The sequence below is a fragment of the Pseudoliparis swirei genome, chromosome 20, assembly GCF_029220125.1.
Source record: "Pseudoliparis swirei isolate HS2019 ecotype Mariana Trench chromosome 20, NWPU_hadal_v1, whole genome shotgun sequence".
NCBI lineage: Eukaryota > Metazoa > Chordata > Actinopteri > Perciformes > Liparidae > Pseudoliparis > Pseudoliparis swirei.
Window position 1 is genome coordinate 25,680,491 of NC_079407.1, and position 17,517 is coordinate 25,698,007.

At 44.5% G+C, this 17,517-nt stretch overlaps 1 protein-coding gene across 2 annotated transcripts in view; it reads left to right on the plus strand.

Moving 5' to 3' along the window:
- The first annotated feature begins 1,136 nt into the window (after positions 1-1,136).
- The window catches only part of limk1a (LIM domain kinase 1a), a 56,310-nt gene continuing 39,929 nt past the window's right edge, over positions 1,137-17,517 (plus strand). The window contains exons 1-2 of one of the 2 annotated variants that reach the window (XM_056440930.1): positions 1,137-1,345; positions 3,875-3,974. In XM_056440930.1, coding sequence (XP_056296905.1) covers positions 1,288-1,345; positions 3,875-3,974 — 158 coding nt within the window. In that variant the 5' untranslated portion in view covers positions 1,137-1,287. Of the gene's footprint in view, positions 1,346-3,701; positions 3,975-17,517 lie in introns of both variants that reach the window. The other variant, XM_056440931.1, reaches the window with a different exon arrangement.

Consider the following 17,517-nt stretch of genomic DNA (forward strand, 5'->3'; position numbering starts at 1 on the left):
CACTAATACACAGCTATACTACACATATATACTGTAATACCCATTTATATATTATAATACACGTCTATACTACACATCTATACACTAATACACAGCTATACTACACATCTATATACTGTAATACACATTTATATACTGTAAAACCATCTATATATTATAATACACGTCTATACTACACATCTATACACTAATACACATCTATACTGCACATCTATAGACTAATACACGTCTATACTACACATATACACTAATACACGTCTATACACTAATACACAGCTATACTACACATCTATACACTAATACACATCTATACTACACATCTAAAGACTAATACACGTCTATACTACACATCTATACACTAATACACGTCTATACTACACATCTATACACTAATACACCTATACTACACATATATACACTTTAATACACGTCTATATACTGTAATACACATGTATAATACACATATATATACTATAATACAAATATATACACTGTAATAAACATCTATACACTGTAATACACATGTATAATACACATCTATATACTATAATACAAATATATACACTGTAATACACATATATACACTGTAATACACATATATAATACACATGTCTATATACTTCTACTGGAGAATAACTTAGTGATACCAACTTAAGAATTGTGAAGATGCCGTCGTTTAGTTGTCCTTAAACGAAACGCTTCATTTAAATCAGAGAACTTTTGGACTTATTTTAAAAGTTCATCCTCAAACTGAAACATTCGACTCAAGTCCCTTTTTACACCTCCTTCCTTTCGCGCACATTACAACCAATGCTACCACCATAGCAGTACACATACACTTAGTTATATGCTCTTTAAATCCACAAAAACACATATGCATTGTTTTTAAAAATAGCTTCGTGTTTACCTTGTTTACGGCTGTGAAAATATCAGTAACACAAACAGAGGTTCAATTAGATATGTTGTGAACCCTGCACGCCCCCCCCCCCTCCCCCAGCCATGCATTAACTCAAGCAGGGCGGGTCCCCCCCCCCCCCCCCCCCACCCCGTCATTGGTCAGCAGCTCTCTTGAATGAAGCGCGCGCGCAGCCCGGGAGGAAGAGCCGCGCAGGGCCCCTCGAAGCACGAGCGACACGACCGCTGGGCGCGTGCTGCTGCTGCTGCGGTGGTGGTGGAGGTGGTGCTGGTGGTGCTGGTGGTGCTGGTGGTGCTGGTGGTGCTGGTGGTGCTGGTCACCGGACGGACACACCGGTTACCGGAGCTCGTTTGGTTTGTCCCGGAGAGTAAATGAGGTTGATGCTGCTCTGCTGCACCTGGAAGGACGAACGCATGGGAGAGGAGGAAGGTGAGGAGCCGCCGGGGGGAGGCGAGCCGGAGGGCGGCGGCGGGAGACGAAAGAGACCCCAAACTGTCTGTTGACGTCATGCTTTACACTATTTCTCCCACTTTGGGTGTCGCTTATCGTGTCGCACTGGTTGTACGTGCAGCGTCATGTTGTGTGTGTGTGTGTGTGTGTGTGTGTGTGTGTTCATAATGCGCTGCAACTGAAGCCATGTTTTCTCCGGATGCAGCGGTCATCCTCAGGCCATGATGCACATCGTGTCTAACATGAACAGATATATATGTTATGCTTGTGAACAGCAAGTTGAATTAATAAACTAATAACAGGGACTACGGTGAGATGCATACATTACACCGTTTAAAAAGGTGCAGCATGAAGTTATTGTCCTGCTATAAAACATCTCCCAAGTTGAAGTGACGAGGAGCTGCAGAGGCTCATCGAAGATCATCGATCCCCAAAATGATCCTCAGATATCTCCTTCTGAGTGACTGATATTGATTTATTAATGGCTCTAATAATGACACAGTTTTAACTCAATAAAGTTGTTGTGAGGAACCATAATTGAATAAAGCTAGCACATGATTGCTGGTTGTTAGATGATTAACTAATATATTCATGTTTCATTTCCCGATAATCTTAGCTCTTTATTCCACTTATTTTGCACTTTAAAACAAGGCGAAACGTATATTTCTATTTAAGTGGTCAGAACTAACGCAAGTGGATATTGTTTTGTTTTAATAAGTGGTGGGAGCAATTGCTCGAAAACAAGCTTTAGGTGTAATAATGTGTATATTACTGTAAATATTTGTAACAAACAGTTAAAGTGCATTCAGAGTTACTATTGTCATCGTCTTGACCTTTAATGTGATGACTCACTGCGCAGGAGGAAGTGCTGCGAGAGTTTCGGTGAGTAATGAGTTGGGAGGGGTGGGGACACCTGCACAGGTTACACAGTGTGTGTGTGTGTGTGTGTGTGTGTGTGTGTGTGTGTGTGTGTGAAACGCAGGTGTCTTTGTGTGCCTTTTACTCAGGTATTTGCAGACAGCATAGGTCCAGTAAAGGAATGCACACGAGAAAAGAGACGAGGCGACTCAGAGTAAAGAGGTGACGTGGAGGGAGAGCAGATAAAAAGACATCAGCACAAACCAGACGACGCGATCGATTCTGAACTCCAGCCAGGGCGACTCCCTCTTTCATTACGGCAACGAGCCGACCGCACGAGTCCTGAGCCAACGCGGCGGCGTTCGGATCGAAGGATGGTGGAATAATCAGAGCGCTGATGCGATACTTTCTCCTGTTATCCAACATTGATCCAGTGATATACAGACGTTGTGTTGCAGAGTGAATCTGAATTGATCCGTGTTCAGCACATTGTTCTTGTTTATCGCCGTTTAGCATTTGAGAGATGGCGTGTTGCTCTCAGGCTGCAGAAGAACTTTGTCACATGTTTTAGTGTCTTTATATTTATTTCATCCCAGACTCATAAGTCCATAAAGCAACAAACACAAATACAACAACAATATACACTACCGTTCAAAAGTTTGGGGTCACTTAGAAATGTCTTTATTTTTCAAAGAAAAGCACTGTTTTTTCAATAAAGATAACATTAATCAAAAATACACACTATACATTGTTAATGTGGTAAATGACTATTCTAGGTGGAAACGTCTGGTTTCTAATGAAATATCTCCAGAGGTGTATAGAGGCCCATTTCCACCAACTATCACTCCAGTGTTCTAATGGTACATTGTGTTTGCTAATCGCCTTAGAAGACTAATATCTGATTAGAAAACCCTTGTGCAATTATCTTAGCACAGCTGAAAACAGTTATGCTGGTGATATAAGCTATACAACTGGCCTTCCTTTGAGCTTTAAGTTTGAAGAACAAAATTAATACTTCAAATATTAATCATTATTTCTAACCTTGTCAATGTCTTGACTATATTTTCTATTCAATTTTCAATTCATTTGATAAATAAAAGTGTGAGTTTTCATGGAAGACACGAAATTGTCTGGATGACCCCAAACTTTTGAACGGTAGTGTATAAAATACAATACAAGGACACAGATACAATCACTGCAGTTAAAAAGTCACAAAAACAAACAAAAACTTGCTCCAATGTTTCCAGAAACAAAAACAAAGACATTTCTGAGTCATTTAATCAACTTTTACAGCACAAACCTTTACTCTGAAGGGACAACATGCACTAACCTTTATTTTGAAGTGACCACGTGCACTAACCTTTATTTTGAAGGGACAACAAAAAAGTTTTCTTGATGAACTAGATGTTATGACGTGATATGAGTTGTTGTCGTCTGTTATGATGAAGTATTTTCTGTGTTTTTTCCATATCTGGAGCCTCCGTGAGGATTTGCATTGAAGGCTCAACGAGAGCAGAGATAACAGCCACATGCAAACACGCATCGGCGATTACTCCACGCCATCAAAGACGTGCTCTTGATCCGAGGCGGAGCCGTCAACCCCGATGGGTACCAGTCCGCCCTGTAACCTCCGTCTCTCTCGTGTTGCAGCCAGAGGGAGTTTGCCCGTCTGTGCGGGATGCAAACAGAGGGTCCGCGATGAGCAGTACCTCCAGGCCCTCGGCGCCGACTGGCACACCGCCTGCTTCAGGTCAGTTTCTACGTTTCTATAGCAACGCGCTGAAACACGTTCACATAGAAACGTCTTCAAGAGGGCAGCGGTGGCTCTGCTGCCATGATGAGAGAATGAAACAATCAGTCCATGACGTGATGGTCACTGGACGGAAAATGAATCGACCCTTTGTTTGCAATTCATCTCTCTCTCTCTCTATTGAATAGGCTTTATTGGCATGAATGTTGCAACAACAATATTTGCCAAAGCATCAAGACACAGCTCTCTATCTCTCTCTCTCCCTCTCCCTCCCACTCTCTCTCCCTCCTCCTCTCTCCCTCCCTCAGCTCTCCCTCTCTCTTTCTCTTTCTCTCTCTCTCTCACTCTCAATATACTTTATTGGCGTGAATGTTGCAACAACAATATTTGGCAAAGCATCAAGACACAGCAACACAATAAATATACAATTCATATGGATAATAATAATAAGACAGAAATAACTAGGTTGAAGTCAGGCTTGTTTTCTCAAAGGCTGATTCACGTTCTGTCACGCCGGGATTAGGGTGGACCCAAATGCACAACTCAGGAGACAGATAATGCTGATAAAGATCCTTTACTGGAAGTGTTGTCAGGAACGGAACAGACAGAATAAACAAACACACTGTGGAACGCTTGAGGGCTTGGCATGAAAACACAAGACAATCTGGCAAAGGACAAGTGAGGGAACCTAAGTAGACGGGGACTAACGAGGGAATGGGCAACAGGTGAGACGGGCATGAAGACCAGGTGAAGGTAATGAGGGACTAACGAGGGAGTGACCAGAGGCAGGTGAAGGGAGTTGGACTGACGAGATGGGAAGCAGGATCTGGAATGACGTGATAGTTAGTGAGACAGGATGAAAACAACTAATACAAAAAGGAAGGTGTGGAGCTAAACTGTTACACGTTCAAACTATTTCGTTAATTCGAACTAGACTTCAGTACTCAGGATAGTTGAACCAGTCATTTTCCTCACGACATTCAGAAATAATCTAAGTTCCTTACAGTTAATAATAAGAAACTTAAAGTCTCAATCAGATAATTTACTGTCTAACTAGAGAACCACAGATATTGTTTTTTTTCTCTCCACACATTACTTGACAGTCAGTCTGTGTGTCGTTGCCGGCAGTATCGGCAATCATACATTTGTGGGGACGTACGGCGCCACGTGAGGTTAACGCGCTGTGATTGGTCGATGTCGTCGAAGAGGCGGTCTTGTTAGCGGCCATGTTTTTGTTGTTGTTGATGATGTAGAATCTAAATATAGGACATGCTAGCTTTTAGGTTTTAGGTGCAGCGTGTACGTTTTTACGTGCTTGAGGTACGTAGCGCTGATTAGCTCTGGGTATCTTTTCTCGGAAAGAGAACAGGTAAAAAAAAGTGACTCTTTTCTTGAAATGCTTTTTAAATCTGCATTGTCAACGTCACTCCTCCATTTACAACGTAGAAAAATCACCTCTCAATTTCTTGTTAATGATTTCCCACGGAAAGTGTGTGTGTGGTTGTGTTTGTGTTTGAGTTTGTGTGTGTGAAAATTGTGTCCCCACGCGACACCTCCTAGTCAAGTCCTCACGGGTCTGCGAGTTCAAGTCTGTGTGTGTGTGTGAAAGTTGTGTCCCCACGCGACACCGCCTAGTCAAGTCCTCACGGGTATGCGAGTTCAAGTCTGTGTGTGTGTGTGTGTGAGATGAGAGAGTACAGAAAGGGAGTTTTACTTGAGTGCATTTCTGTGCGTGAACATCGTTCCCACCTTTTTGTTTGTTTTCCATTTTTATGCAGTTTTGTGCTTTGACATGAAATAAAAGCACTTCGTTGCATTTCTTTGGAACTCTACCATCCTTAGAGCGTCATGCCACAGCTCCCTCAAACTCCTCTTTGAGGTGTCACATATCATCCCAGGAAGTCTTGCATCCTCCAAGAAATCCTCCAGATGTGTTCTTACCTCCCACGACGCGACTAGAACTCACAGGGAATCTTTTTTTGACCCCAGATCCAAATCCTCAGGGAGGAGCAGCAGGATCGTCATAGAAACAGGAGGATTTAAGACGGCCTCGCTAGTCAGACGAGAAAAAAATGGACTCGTGGGACTCGAGGATCTGAGTTTAAATCCAAACAAAAAAAATATACGCTGCCCGCTGCTGAAATATATAGCATTGCTCCAGTGAAGAGGACGTGGAGACGATATGTTTCACTAAGATGCAACCCATATATATAAGTTTAAAATATTTGTTTCGCTTCCTTATTTATAATTATTTTCCTGCTTTAACATCTATTTTTTATTTGTCCTTATGGTCCTTCTTGGCATGTTTAATTTTAATTTGATATATTTTTAGGTTGTATTATTATTATGCATTCTTACTTTTGAAGGTTGTATTTCTGTAAAAATACCTAAATAAATAAATCAAGTATAATATAAAAAAATAATCATTGTTATGTAAATATTCAATAAAATACAAGTGTGAGTTCATAAACTGAATATTATATATCTGCTAATAAATCAGACGCAGCGCTGTGTATTACAATTTTATTTTTTAACCAAAAATGCATTACGCAGGTTAATAAAACTGACAGTGGTTTGTTTATAATAAACAGAAGAAGATCGGAGCGGTGAAACATGAGCTGAAAAATATTCCACACGGGTTTTAAACGACTGCGTAGTGAAAGAAAAGCGGAGCGACACCACAGATGGCAGAATATCCTGTAAACATCAACAAGATGACGTCCCGGACTCTTTTGCTCAGAGGGATTTTATTACAAAAAGGAGACACAGAAAACACAAACAGCTCGACGTATTTGTAAGATTAATAAAGCTGGAGGGTAAACGTGACGCCTGTCGTAAATAGGGATGGGTATCGTTTGGTTTTCTTCCGCTACCGGTGCTAAACCGGTACTTTTAAAACGATACCGGTGCCTGAACCGATACTTTAAAAAACAAACAAACACAAAACAACGATTGACAATGACGACATTAAAAACCTCTTCGGCCATATTTCCTGTAAAAGCCGTTCTCATGGAGCACTGACAACAAACGGATATCAGACTGTCGCGCTCGTAGCTTGCGCTAGCTCGTAGCTTGCGCTAGCTCATAGGTCGTAGCTTACGCTAGCTCATATCTCGTAGCTTGTGCTAGCTCGTAGCCCGTAGCTTTCGCTAGCTCTTAGCTTGTAGCTCGTAGTTTGTAGCTTGTGGCTTGTAGTTCGTAGTTCATAGCTCGCGCTAGCTCGTAGCTCGAGCGAGCTAGCTTAAACATGGTTATAATGATAATAAATAAATAATAAAAGGTTACTAAAACCACGTGTGTGACAGCAGGACCCTTAAACTGAAGCAGCTGCATGAAACGCAGTCATTTCATCATTTACACCTGTGTCTTTCCTTTTGAGACCAACAGTAAATTCACAAAAGTTGCGGATAATTTAAAGTCCCCACATTTTTTGTTTAGATGCTCCAAAGTAAATGTATTGCCGAATTCCATTTTATGTACCTTTACAGTTCTGCAGTGACCAAAAGCTTCTCTGCTACATTAAACATATTTATTTATTCATTCAATATTTCTGAAAAGGCTCCCCCGATGCTCGCTGTGATTTTTATCGTCATTTAATTAGATTTAAAGGGGATTAAGTTAAAGCAGCTCCATGTAGCATCGTCATATGAAAGGACTGGAGACTCTGGGGACAGTCCCGCCCTCGTGTTGCCTCCAGGGAACGAGGAATAAGAGGATTTCATTCGCACGATGATCCTTTATGATCTCACGTTTTTCATTCACTGTGTTTGAATTTGCATTTTACATTCTCGTCCTAATTATATTCAGTCGATATAGAATCACTGGATTAATTATTCACGTTTCTTTGCCAGATTGATAACAACAGCTTTTTAGAAATGTGCATTAAACAAAACAAGCTAACGCAGATGAGAATAACCGTCGTATCCATATGATTTTGTTTTTCCACTGCAGTCTCTCTGCAGTGCAGCAGCGTCCCGCTCCCAATATTAAAATATTCCTGCTGCACCAGTCGTCCCAAAGGGAGACGAGGGCTTCGTCAGCACCTCAACCTCTTCTTCTACAGCCAGCGTGCGTCCACTGATCATAAACATCGTTATTCTAGTGTTGCCGATTGATTCTTTTCATATTCAGTCGTGTGACACAGCTGTTCATGAATAGAGAGATGAAGCTGTTTCTTTTTTTTTTTTGCAAGCTTGCAGATCCTCCACTGCCACCGTGTGCTGTCGGACACACTCCTTCCTCCATCTGTCCCTCTACACGAAGTACACACTAAGTACTCAGTGACTCGCATCTGAACGAGCTGTCGGCATCTATATAAAAGATTAAAGATCACGAAATAATTACAGCCATAATCGTGCGTATAGATGTGGTCTCAAATCTCATCTGCGTCGTAAATAAAGGGCTGCAGTGACTCAGCCGTTTCTTACCCGCAGATGAAATCTGCCCGGTAACAGAGACTGCAGGAGGCGATGGGCGGTTCATGGCTCCTGTGCGTGTCTGGTTGTAGATTTTTCAACCTCGACACTGAACTCGGAAAAGTGTGGCGCAAATAAAGGGCTGCAGTGACTCAGCCGTTTCTTACCCGCAGATAAAATCTGCCCGGCGACAGAAGCTGCAGGACGTGACGGCCGATTCATGGCTCCCGTGTGTCTGGTTTCAGGACCTCGACATTGAACTCGGACAGTGTTAATGGTGCAGTGATGCTTTTTTCTTTATGACGCATCGTATATGATATTAAAAATAAATATCTCTGGGCTTTGTATCTGAATCTGAATGCGTCACCTGTAATTCTAACGGGCTCCCTTATGTTTAGTCGCATGCATCGTGCAGAGGCCTCACCACCTAGTCACAGGCGTTACTCATTAATACGACCGTTTTGAAGGAGATATCGATATCGATATTATTACCTTCGCATTCTGAGAATGCGGAAGGTTATGTTTTGATCGCTGTGTATTTATTCATTTGTATTTGTGTGTGTGTGTGTGTTTGTGTGTTATTCGCATAACTCAAAAAGTATTAAACCGAATCGCATGAAATTTGGTGGGATGATTGGTTATTATCCGGGGACCATTTGATTAGATTTTGGGATCGATCGGGTCAAAGGTCAAGGTCATGAAAAGGTACTAAAAAAGTGGCTGCGGCGAAGGTATGCACTCTACCGAGCGCCCGTTCTAGAGTTTTAAGAAAACAGCTCGTCAGTTTATTAGCTGATATGTTTTCTTTAAAAAGGGAGAGAGAGGGAGAGGGATAAAGAGAGAGGGGGAGGGAGGGAGAGGGAGGGAGAGAGGGAGGGGATTGAGAGAGAGGGGGAGGTAAGGAGAGAAAGGGAAAGAGAGAGAGGGAGAGAGAGAGGAAGAGGGATAAAGAGAGGGGGAGAGAGGGAGAGAGAGGGAGGGAGATAGGGAGAGGGATAAAGAGAGAGGGGGAGGGAGGGAGGGAGAGAAAGAGGGAGGGAGAGGGAGGGAGATAGGGAGAGAGAGGAGAGGATAATGAGAGGGGGAGGGAGAGAGAGGGAGAGAGAGGGAGGGAGATATGGAGAGGGATAACGAGAGAGGGAGGGAGAGGGAGGGAGAGGGATAAAGAGAGAGGGAGGGAGGGAGAGAAAGAGGGAGGGGGAGGGAGGGAGATAGGGAGAGAGAGGAGAGGATAACGAGAGAGGGGAGGAGAGGAGATAGGGAGAGGGATAACGAGAGAGGGAGGGAGAGAGAGGGAGAAAGAGAGGGAGGGAGAGGGATAATGAGAGAGGGGGAGGGAGAGAGAGGGAGGGAGATAGGGAGAGGGATAACGAGAGAGGGAGGGAGAGAGAGGGAGGGAGAGGGATAATGAGAGGGGGAGGGAGAGAGAGGGCGGGGGAGAGGGATAACGAGAGAGGGAGAAAGAGAGGGAGGGAGATAGGGAGAGAGAGGGATAATGAGAGATAGGGAGAGGGATAACGAGAGAGGGAGGGAGAAAGAGAGGGAGGGAGAGGGAAGGAGATAGGGAGAGAGAGGGAGAGGGATAATGAGAGGGGGAGGGAGAGAGAGGGAGGGAGATAGGGAGAGGGAGGGAGAGAGAGGGAGGGAGAGGGAGAGAGAGGGAGGGAGAGGGAGAGGGATAACGAGAGGGGGAGAGGGAGAGGGATAACGAGAGGGGGAGAGAGAGAGAGGGAGGGAGAGAGGGAGAGGGATAACGAGAGAGGGGAAGAGGGAGGGAGATAGGGAGAGAGGGAGAGGGCTAACGAGAGAGGGGGAGGGAGGGAGGGAGAGAGAGGGAGAGGGATAACGAGATAGGGAGAGAGAGAGAGGGAGAGATATATATTGTTTTATATGTACCCCAATTAAATTGTTTATTAAACCATATTTGACTTGGTGAACTTTAATTTCTTGAAAATAGATTTGCATAAATATACGTCGATAACCCCAATACTGTCTGATTGAAGGTTTCATGGAGATGTCTGAGGATCAGTCTGAGGATCTCTGGCCCAGCTGGTTTCTGTTTGTGTGGGTTAAGCTACGTAAATGTGTTTCTGAGACGATGCGTCACAGCAACAAGTGAGTGTATTAAAAGAAAAGGACAGGAATGAGGAGTTTCCCATGACCGGCGATGACTGAATGGTGGATGAAAAAAAAGAAAGAAGAAAAGGCTGTGAAGTGGGAGGGGCCTAGAGGACAGGAAACAGTTGATGGAGAAGCATGACCCCCCCCCCCCCCCCCCCCCGAGAGGAAGTGGAGGAAGGGAGAGAGACAGTGAAGTCGCTGACGGGTGTCACAGCATCAGAGCTGCTGACATGAGTCAAGACGGGACCGCGGCACCCTGGGGTGACGAAGAGGAGCGAGGAGCGAAGTAAGTGGGACCAGAAGGAAAGGAACGAGGATGGAAGTGTGTTGAGCTTCTAGTTTGAGGAGGATGGGAGGGAGAGAGAGGATGGAAGTGTGTTGAGCTTCTAGTTTGAGGAGGACGTTACTTTGGTCGATGTTTTAGAGGTTGTTTCTCTTTGCCATTTGACAGATGACAGTGTGAGAGGGAGCGAGAGAGAGGGAGAGAGTAAGGAAGGAGAGGGAGTGAGAGGAGAGAAGGAGAGAGGAGGGAGGGAGAGATGGGGAGAGGGAGAGAGCGAGAGGGTGGGACATGCAGAAAGGGGGTGGTGGAGGTCTGGATCGTGGTCCATGTCTACGAACTATTCACTCTGTCATATTCATTGAATGTGTTCATGTAACTCTTCATTCTGGTCACATGACTTCTATTCTGTCCATCCTGGAGAGGTGGGTTCTGTTAATGGAGTGTTGAGGGATGTGGTGATGACAGGTGGGTTCAGTCCCTCTGGGTTCTGGTGATTGACAGGTGGGTTCAGGTGATGACCGGTTTCTCTCTGAGTGGCGTCTCTCTTCCCTCGTGACGTCACTCGTCTGTCTCTGGAAGCAAAGACACATTTCATAGTGACTTCCCTCTTTTTGTCTCAGCTAGACAATGAATCAAACCCTGCTGTCCTGCATGTGACGGGCATGGTGTGTGTGAGTATGTGTGTGTGTGTGAGTGTGTGGTGGACTTTATTATTATTATCATCGGATATTTCCGTCGATGTTACACATCATCAGCTTTAACCAGACGTATGTGTGTTCGTGTGAGTGTGTGTGAGATATATATATATATTTATATTTATATATATATATATTTATATATATATTATATATATATATCTAAAAATATATATCTAAAAATATATATATAATATATATATATATAATACTTCTTTCTTCACATGCAAGGTTTAAAGCCCGATCTGAACGGGACAGAATGTAATTTTCAAAGTGCGATTAAAGTATAATATATATATATATATATATATTTCAAAGTGCGATTAAAGTATTATATATATATATATATATTTTTCAAGGTGCGATCAAAGTATTATATATATAATTTTTTTTTTCAAAGTGCGATTAAAGTATTATATATATTTCTTAAGGTGCGATTAAAGTATTATATATATATATTTTTTTTTCAAAGTGCGTTTAACCTCGCATGTGCAGAAAGAAGATTAAACGCCCTCGTTTTCTCTCTTTTTTTTGAGTCCTGTCACTTTTCTGTTTGACCTTTGATCGTTTCATAAAACACATTTTTCTTTAAAGGGTACCTGTAGTGCAAAACAACAATGTGCTACATCCATTCGGCGCATCAAATAAATCATATTTACCCCGCCGCTATTGTCAACAAGTCACGCATAGCCCGAGGATTTACATTTCTTTGTCAACATTCCGAGTCCGTGAACGCTTCAGGGCGCAGCCATTTTGCTAGTTATTTACTCATGTCAAAGCTAACTATGACGTTGAGTCGTTGAAAGGAATTCAGCCAATCCGGAGCCACTTCTACACGCGTTGCTTCTTGGGATAGATCGGTGGCCTCAAGAATTACACAATCTATATCAGGGGTGCTCAATACGTCGATCGCGGCGAAATGCCAGTCGATCGCGGCGTAGTATTGGTAGATCGCATGACATTAAAAAAAATGGGCCCGCCCCCCTGTCACTTTCTCTATAGCGCCACATTACAGCAGCAGCACGTCATTTCTGTCTCTACGTGTTGCGTTGACAGTCCTCTGCCCGCCGTCTCTGCGCGGAGCTCCGACACCGGTTTGCGCGCATCGGGACGGACGGAGCAAAGAAAAGTCACTAGCACCCCGAACATGTGGGCGAACATTGCATCAATGAAAGACATCTCCAGCGCTGGCTTATGCGCGATGTAGCTATCAAGCTCACGCTTTTGTGTGAAGCAGATGAGGTCTAATGACACTATATCATCGGACATAAGTTCGTGTTCTTTACAACAAATGCACTCTATGTCTGTTTTTTGTAGCACACATTTCCCACAACTGCACCAAACGTCCGCCGACTTGCGTGCACGGTCCGCACGGTGAAGCATCTGGACCGCGGTCCTTCGCATCAACTTCATCAGAATCATCGCTATCATCGCTGTCACAATTCACTAAATGGGATAGTCTGCTTTTAAAGGTTCAAACAAGTATCCAGTTGCTGAATCAGACAATCTTTCATCGTCCATATTATCAATCTCTCAGCATTTGTTTGCGAGCGCTCGACGTTGTTTATATTGGTATCTGAACACATCCGCTGTGGCTGGCTGTCGATCTATCAACGATGTGACGTCACACCACCCGCGACATATTCAAGCTCCAGTGCAATGTCGCATGTCGGAGTTGAGGACTTTGAACAGCCTAAACTACGTATTGTTATTGAATACTGGACCGTCAGTGCATGAATAACCTTTAGAAACACATTATCTTTTGATCTGGCTACATATTCGCTTTCACTACAGGTACCCTTTAAGACACTTAATCATACAATAGCAGCCTGCACGCTACGATGTCAGTGAATTGAGTTTCCTCGATGACACCTGTGAATGCTGGACTTCCTCCATTGACCGTGTGATCGTTACGATGATGCAACAGCAGCTCTTGTGACCTCTGAGTATTACAGATGCATGATTAGACTGGATTGTATCTCAATGGGCGAAATGCATTCTAGTTCGATTTCTATCCAACTTCATCCCAACTTTATCTCTGACATCATACAAAAACGGCGGCGGCGGCGGCGACCTCTCGAAATCAACACGGCTGCAGGCGCCCGCTGCTGATTGGTTCAACGACATGATGAATTAAAATAAACTTTTGAGGAAGGTGTGTGATGATATTTGGACTTTAATGGGGGCCGACGGTCGGAGATCAGCTGACTACATTTTGAAGCTTATAAATATGAAAGATCGTTTTCATAGCCTGCATGCTGATAGTTCCAGTACTCAGTTCCACTAAAGTTTGTGGATTCTTAAGATGTCCCGGACGAATCAATAACGACAATTAATTGAATCATAAATCCTAATGTTAAATGTACAGCTTTGATTATCTTGACTTATTTCACCTGAAGTGAGTCACTGGGCTGCTCAGTGTCTTCTGTCTGTTGGAGACGCTCTGACCATTAGAGCTGGTGGTGGACCTCATCACGGCTCCCGGAGTTCGTTTAATGATCATTTCCTCTCGCTGGAACAAGACAGACGACTGTCAGTCGGCGGCGGCTCAACCGGCACAAAGGAAACTCAGAGAAAGAGAAACGTGAAGCCCTCGAGGGGTTAACGCAGCTCTGGAAGCTGCTGAGTGTTGTCGAGGGGAGCGAGACGCCTGATTGGCCGAGGGGTTTCCTGATAGAGAATCCACCCAGCGGTGGAGGGGTTAACTGCACCTGGGGATGAGGTCATGCTTCTTTCTTTCTTTTATGTGAGAGGGTGACATCATCGCTATGGCATTCTGCGTTGCCATGGAGAAGGAGGAGGGGAGGAGAGGGGGGGGGGTATGGGGAACAAAAAGGGGGCGTGTGTGAGAATGGGATAAAGGTGTCCTTGAGTGTGTGTGTGTGCGTGTGTATGTGTGTGTTTGCATATATGTGTGCGTGTTTGCGTGTGTGTGTTTGCGTGTATGTGTGCGCGGGTATATATGTGTGTATGCATGTGTCTGTGTATGTGTGTGTGAGTATTTGCGTGTGTGTGTTTGCATATATACGTGCGCGTGTTTGCGTGTGTCTGTTTTGTGTGTGTGTGTGTATGCATGTGTCTGTGTGTGTGTTCGCGTATATGTTTGGGTGTGTGTGTTTGTGTATGTGTGCGTGTGTGTATATGGGAGTGTGTATGCGTGTGTTTGCATGTGTGTTTGTGTATGTGTGTGTGTGTCTTTCTCTATCTGTCTCTGTGTGTGTGTGTGTGTGTCTGTCTGTCTTTGTCTGTCTCTGTGTGTGTGTGTTTGTGTGTGTGTGTGTCTGTCTGTCTGTCTTTGTCTGTCTCTGTGTGTGTGTGTTTGTGTGTGTGTGTGTCTGTCTGTCTTTGTCTGTCTCTGTGTGTGTGTGTGTGTCTGTCTGTCTTTGTCTGTCTCTGTGTGTGTGTGTGTATGTATTTGTGTGTTTGCCTGTCTGTGTCTGTCTCTGTGTGTGTGTATGTATTTGTGTGTGTGTGTGTCTGTGTGTGTGTGTGTTTGTGTGTGTGTGTGTGTGTATGTCTGTCTGTCTGTGTATTTGTGTGTGTGTATCTGTCTGTGTGTGTGTGTGTGTGTGTATCTGTCTCTGTGTGTGTGTGTGCGTGTGTGTGCGTGTGTGTGTGTGTGTGTGTACACTCATTGGTACGTTCCTCCACGTCGAGATCATTCTGGTTTTCATGAGCGGTGAACATTTTTTCTCTGGACCAGGAATCTCCATCTATTTATGTAAAAGAGGGTTTCCCCCAGACAGTGGCCACCCGTCTGCGCGCGCGTGTGTGTGTGTGCGTTTGTGTGTGTGTGTGTGTGTGTGTGTGCGTTTGTGTGTGTGTGTGTCAATCCCTTTAACCCACAACCCCCTCATCTTTTTCCCGGAGGTTGACTTTTCTCTTTGTCTGTGAGGATTTCGGCGTCGCCTGCCAGTGAAGTCACGACGTCTGATTCTTCTTCATCGACACATTTATTGTGTTTCCTGGTTTCACCGGAAGGCCGACTGATCGGCTTATTGATCAGAGCCACTCAGAAGGCATTTCTGCTGCCTCAGCAGATAGAAGAGGAGACGGACGTCCTTCTGAGCTTAATTATGAATGAGGACGTGTGTGCATGTGTGTGTGCACGTGTGTGTGTATGTGTGTGTGCACGTGTGTGTGCATGTACGTGTGTGTGTTTTGGAGGTGTGGCTCCTCGTAAATCTTTCAGCTTTGCAGACGTCAGCCAGTAATGAAGCTGCTCACACCTCCACCAGAACACATACACACACACCACACACACACACACACAATGTTATTGAAGCAAACTAGACATTTTAAGACGTCACTTTGGGCTTTTTTCCCTCCATTTTTTCTTTTTTTACATTTCACACCGTATTTTAAATATTAATTTTAAAAATAATTACGCTTCGACTATTAGATAATAAATTATTAAAATAAATAATGGCAGAACATTACAAGAGTGCATCTTATTACCATTTAGCTGATTATTTATTGATTATTTTTTATTAGAAACAAACTATGAATCCGCTGTCAAAATAATTACAGCATAAGTTTCTGTTTCATTGTTTTTACTTTTAGTGTAAACTCACATTAACAAATTAAATAACAATACATTATATATATTTCGATGTATTTGCTGAATAGTGACATACAATGTTAATACAGATGATTCATGTTTCTCATGAGTCATCATTTCCTGACACGCTCACATAGGAAACCCTCCCCACTCCATGGAGAGCCCTCAACTGGCTGACGATCTGAATGTGTTTTACTGCAGGTTTGATCACCCCACATTCACACCCTCACCCGGCCCAACTCAGACCTCACACAGTCATCTGCATCCCTGTTATCACCTCCTCCCCTGACCCCCACCGGCACTGACGGTCTGTGAAGAGGATGTGCCGGCTCTTTCAGACAGAAGACGAGGAAGGCAGCAGGCCCAGACGGTGTGTCACCTCCTGTCTGATCAGCTGGCCCCCATCTTCACACGGATCTTCAACAGGTCTCTGGAGCTGTGTGGAAGTCCTCCTGCTTCAAACGCCCACCATCATCCCGGTTCCCAAAACATCCTCCATCACTGGACTGAATGACTACAGGCCCGTCGCCCTGACGTCTGTGGTCATGAAGTCCTTGAGAGACTGGTATTGACCCATCTGAAGGGCATCACAGGCCCCCTGCTGGACCCTCTGCAGTTTGCCTCCCCGGCAAACAGGTCAGTGGATGATGCAGTCAACATGGGGCTGCACTCCATCCTGCAACACCTCGACTCCCCAGGGACCGACGCAAGGATGCTGTTGGTGGACTTCAGCTCAGCGTTCGACACCATCATCCCAGAAGTCCTCCTCACCAAACTCACCCAGCTCACTGTGCCTGCCTCCACCTGTCAGTGGATTACAAACTTCCTGACGGACAGGAGGCAGCAGGTGAGGCTGGGAGAAACAACATCCAGCACCCGGTCAGTCAGCACTGGTGCACCCAGGGATGCGTGCTCTCCCCACTGCTCTTCTCCCTCTACACCAACGACCGCACCTCAGGAGACCCATCTGTTCAACTCCTAAAATTTGCAGACGACATCAGTCATCGGCCTCATCCGTCATGATGATGAGTCTGCATATAGGCGGGAAGTTGAACAGCTGGTCCTGTGGTGCGGTCGCAACAACCTGGAGCTGAACACGCTTCAGACTGTGGAGATGACAGTGGACTTCAGGAGGAGCCCCCCAGCACTGCCCCCCCTCACCGTCCTCAATAACACTGTGTTGGCTGTGGAATCCTTCAGGTTTCTGGGATCCACAATCTCCGGAACCTGAAGTGGGAACCTAATGTCAACAAAATCATCAAGAAGGCCCAGCAGAGGTTGTACTTCCTGCGCCAGCTTAGGAAGTACAACCTGCCCCAGGAGCTGCTGATCATGTTTTACACCGCAGTTATAGAGTCTGTTCTGTGCACCTCAATCACTGTCTGGGTGCCAACCTGCCCACCATCCAAGACCTGTACACCTCCAGAGTCAGGAAACGGACAGGAAAAATCACTGCAGACTCCTCCCA